This window comes from Poecilia latipinna, unplaced genomic scaffold, assembly GCF_001443285.1.
Source record: "Poecilia latipinna isolate Pla-1442-1.1 unplaced genomic scaffold, P_latipinna-1.0 Scaffold187, whole genome shotgun sequence".
In the NCBI taxonomy this organism is placed as follows: Eukaryota; Metazoa; Chordata; class Actinopteri; order Cyprinodontiformes; family Poeciliidae; genus Poecilia; species Poecilia latipinna.
The window spans coordinates 361,200-364,825 of NW_015112803.1; the positions used below are offsets into that span (position 1 = coordinate 361,200).

The 3,626-nt window shown below is 38.6% G+C and overlaps 1 protein-coding gene across 2 annotated transcripts in view; it reads left to right on the top strand.

Moving 5' to 3' along the window:
* The window catches only part of lrch2 (leucine-rich repeats and calponin homology (CH) domain containing 2), a 44,761-nt gene that overhangs the window by 29,592 nt on the left and 11,543 nt on the right, over positions 1-3,626 (top strand). For both annotated transcript variants that reach the window (XM_015030618.1, XM_015030617.1), the window contains one exon: positions 3,237-3,349. In XM_015030618.1, coding sequence (XP_014886104.1) covers positions 3,237-3,349 — 113 coding nt within the window. The remainder of the gene's footprint in view (positions 1-3,236; positions 3,350-3,626) is intronic.

The following is a 3,626-nucleotide window of genomic DNA, read 5'->3' on the forward strand; positions in this document are numbered from 1 at the left end:
ATCTATCTATCTATCTATCTATCTATCTATCTATCTATCTATATATCTATCTATCTATCTATCTATCTATCTATCTATCTATCTATATCTACATAAAACCTTTTATATTTAGGTAATGCAGTCAGAAGATGTAAACCAATATGCACGAGTGAACTTTATTTAAAAAGAAAATCAAAGCAAAGAAAAAATGCAGATGTAGATCCGGTGTTACACACTGCAACTCTGACAGAATGCTGACCAGAGCTGAACCGTTTCTCTTTTGCCATTTTTCAGGGAGACATGCTGCTTGCAGAGCTTCTAACTCTAGTTTGAGGAGTAAATGTGTTAGCCTGTTTCTTTTAGGGAGCTCAATACACATTGTTTATTAATAAACTCATTTATTTTTGCTGCATCCTGTCTGCAGTTTTATTTATCCCAAAACATATTTCCTCACCTCCTAGACACCATCTGGAACGCAACAAGTGGGGGCTCGTCCGGGTTCCTTGAATTAGAAGATTATTAGCTTTAGCTGTGGTTTGTGAAGGGCTAAATAGTCCAGTTTTCGCAACTTTGTTTCCAAAAGATTTGAGCATTATAGTGTAACACTGAGCTGGAAACCACAGCTGCTGAACATTTTGTTGTCTGAAGATTATGTTTCTTTGCCTGATGTCGGGGAAACATCCAGAGTTGCTGTAGAGGGTGGAGGTCAGTCGGTGGCGGGCTGAGAGTCAAACTCCTGAGAGAGCAGGATAAACCGATTACTTTGCCACTTTACCATCTGTTCTCTGTGGCGTCATCAGTTATTCCTCGGATAAATGCACAGTTAGTTAACCTTGTTTTGTTTTGTAGTTGGACCTTGTTTTAGTGATCCGTGAGGCAGAAGTTGCTAGATATTTTAGCATTTCTGAACAAATAGTAACTGCATTGAACTGGCCACAGGATTTCTGGGTTGCACTTTTACAATGTAAGCTAACAGGAAAGGCTCAAGAATGTTGTGCCTCACTATCTGTTAGGAATATTGTGCAGCAAATTGAAAGCTGCTATTTTGGGTTGGTACCAGAGACTTGCAGGCAGCGTTTTTGCCACTTAAGTAGGGACCAAGACCAAACCACGTTGAAAGAAGCTTGTATTTTGATGCTGGCTGTCATCATGTCAAGTTAAAGATGCTGATCCCTGCCTGGAGTTGATGTTATTGGAGTATTTAATAATTTCATGTCTGGATGAATTGGAAAAAAGGAGCCACTTCCAAAGAAGCAGCGATTCTTGCAGATGATTCTGCCCTGACTCATGAAATTACCCTGAGTAGACATGATTTCACTGCTCATCCAAATAAAGTTAGCAGTGAGATGGCTTCTTATTCTTCTCCTTCTTCTTCGTGTTTTAAGAAAGTCTGAGGAAACATATTTCCTGAGTGTGAAACCAGATCATTTCCCAGGTTCTAATGGGAACAGAACAGTGAGTAAACTGGATGATGTTTTCAAATAGCTTGTTTTTGAAGGGCTGATTTCTCTCACAGGACCCGCACTTGACTCATGTACTGTGGGACTATGGGAGTTTCCAGGCCAACAGAAGTGGCTCTTTTGCTCACTTACATGTTAAATGATGAAATATTGCCCTGATTTTTGTTTCATTGTTTTTAATTGGTCTGTAGGCAGAAATGTATTCACATATATGTATATTTATTATAATTGATGCCGATAACATGTTTGCATACACCTCAGAAAGTACGTAGTTGCTCTCCTGGGTTTAGCCACAGCTGGAGAGGAGTCAACATCTTGGCCCACAGCCTTTCGGGTCTCATGGAGGAATCCCACATGCAAAGCAGCGTCTTCTTTTGACCGGCTGTGATCTCTGTTTTCCTCTGCTGTTTGACTCATTTCTATCTAAACTTTTTGCTTGAATAAAAATAAATTTGCTCAGTGAATAATTTTAGCTGTATTTATTGATTGGGATCATCTTGAATTTCCCTCATTTTCTGTTGGATTTGAAGGACTTGAGTCATTGAAACCTTCTGCAGATGTTGCTTTGTGTTTCCCGTGCAAAAATAACAAACATTAAAATCCATCAAAGTCTGAATCATTTTGTCTGCCCTCAAGGAAAACCAGAAATATATTTCATCTGGGAAATGCCTGATGTGTGCATTTAACTCTAACTATTGGGCAAATCCTACCAGTTTTTAAATTTTATGAATGTTCCAGTCCATGTCACAACAATTTATGTCCAAACACAACTGTAAAATTGTTTGTGTGCTGTTTATTGGCCCTTCAAACATGTCTGGCCTGCAACGGTACAGATGATGTTTTTTAAAACTCTGCTCTCAGTTTGCGCATGCTTTGCCGTCATGCTTTCAGGTTTTTTGCTGTTAATGGCCAAAATGTTCTGTGTTATCTTTAATTTGGAGCACAGATCTGCTATTTTATACCAGCAGAGAGAAGATCTGATTTATTGCAAGCCAAACCGAAATGCTTTTCTCTAAGAGCTTGTGTCAACATGGAATGGCGGACTTGATGCAATGCCATTTGAGCGTTTTGTTGAGTTTTATCTGTCTACAGATAATGGTTTCCATGCTGTCCCAGGTTCTTCTGATTTAAGGTTGCATGGGAAGGAAACACACAACTGTTTCTGAACTGCTTCTAAAAGAAATATTTAGTATCTGAAGTTGTCAGTCACACTTGTGCATTAGAGAAATTTTAACCAAAAGTCCAAAATTCCTTTTTTTCTTATGTGTTGCATAATTATTCCACTGCTATCCATAAATCATTAAAAGCCTCAAATTAACATGATGATATTCACACTTTGGATGAGTTTATGTAAATGTAAAACCTGAGCAAAAAGTCAAAAACAGACGGATTCATATGTAAACAGATAAAAATTCACCATTTTAGTCATTAACTATATGGATGTTTGAAGCATATGATGTCCAGATGTAGCTTTGATTAGAGCTGATAAAATACAATTTTAAGCAAGGTTATCAACGAAAGGAATTTTCTCTTACACTTGTTACATCTGCTTTGTATATAATGTAAAATGTTTTAAGAAATATACTCATCCATAGAGGTAAAACGTGTGTGAAAACCTGTTTACTGTTATCACACTGAGAGGAAGCAGATTCCAGATGATCTGCATCTGATCTGCTTGTTGCCCAATCACTGCAGTTTTCTAGGAACTTTTACAAAAACATTTCATCCTTGGACCTTGACACCTTTCGCTGTGTATCATCTTGAACTTGGAGCAGCGCTCTTTATTTTTCATTTCAGCCTTCACTCGTGGAACCCGTCAGGACATCAGCTCGACAGATCCCAGCTTCACCATGAGGAGGAAGATGGAGCATTTGAGAGAGGAAATGGAGCAGATTGGCCTTCTACGGCAGGTCAGACGCTTCCCAGCCTGTTTATGTTTTTCTAGTTTTCACCAGTCGATGAGTCATACGAGGAGTACAGTCTGCCAGATCCTGTTTGTGTTGCAACGCCTAGAGTTTCCGAAGAATAAACCGAGTTTACGCTGGTTTTTCTTAATTGAACTGGAGGAAATGTACACTCAAACAGGATCTAATAGATTTTCTATAACTCTGTGGAACAAATACTTTAGAAATTGAATGTGAGTATGATCAGCGGTGCACTAGTTTAGCGAGGTGACTAAGAGGAATG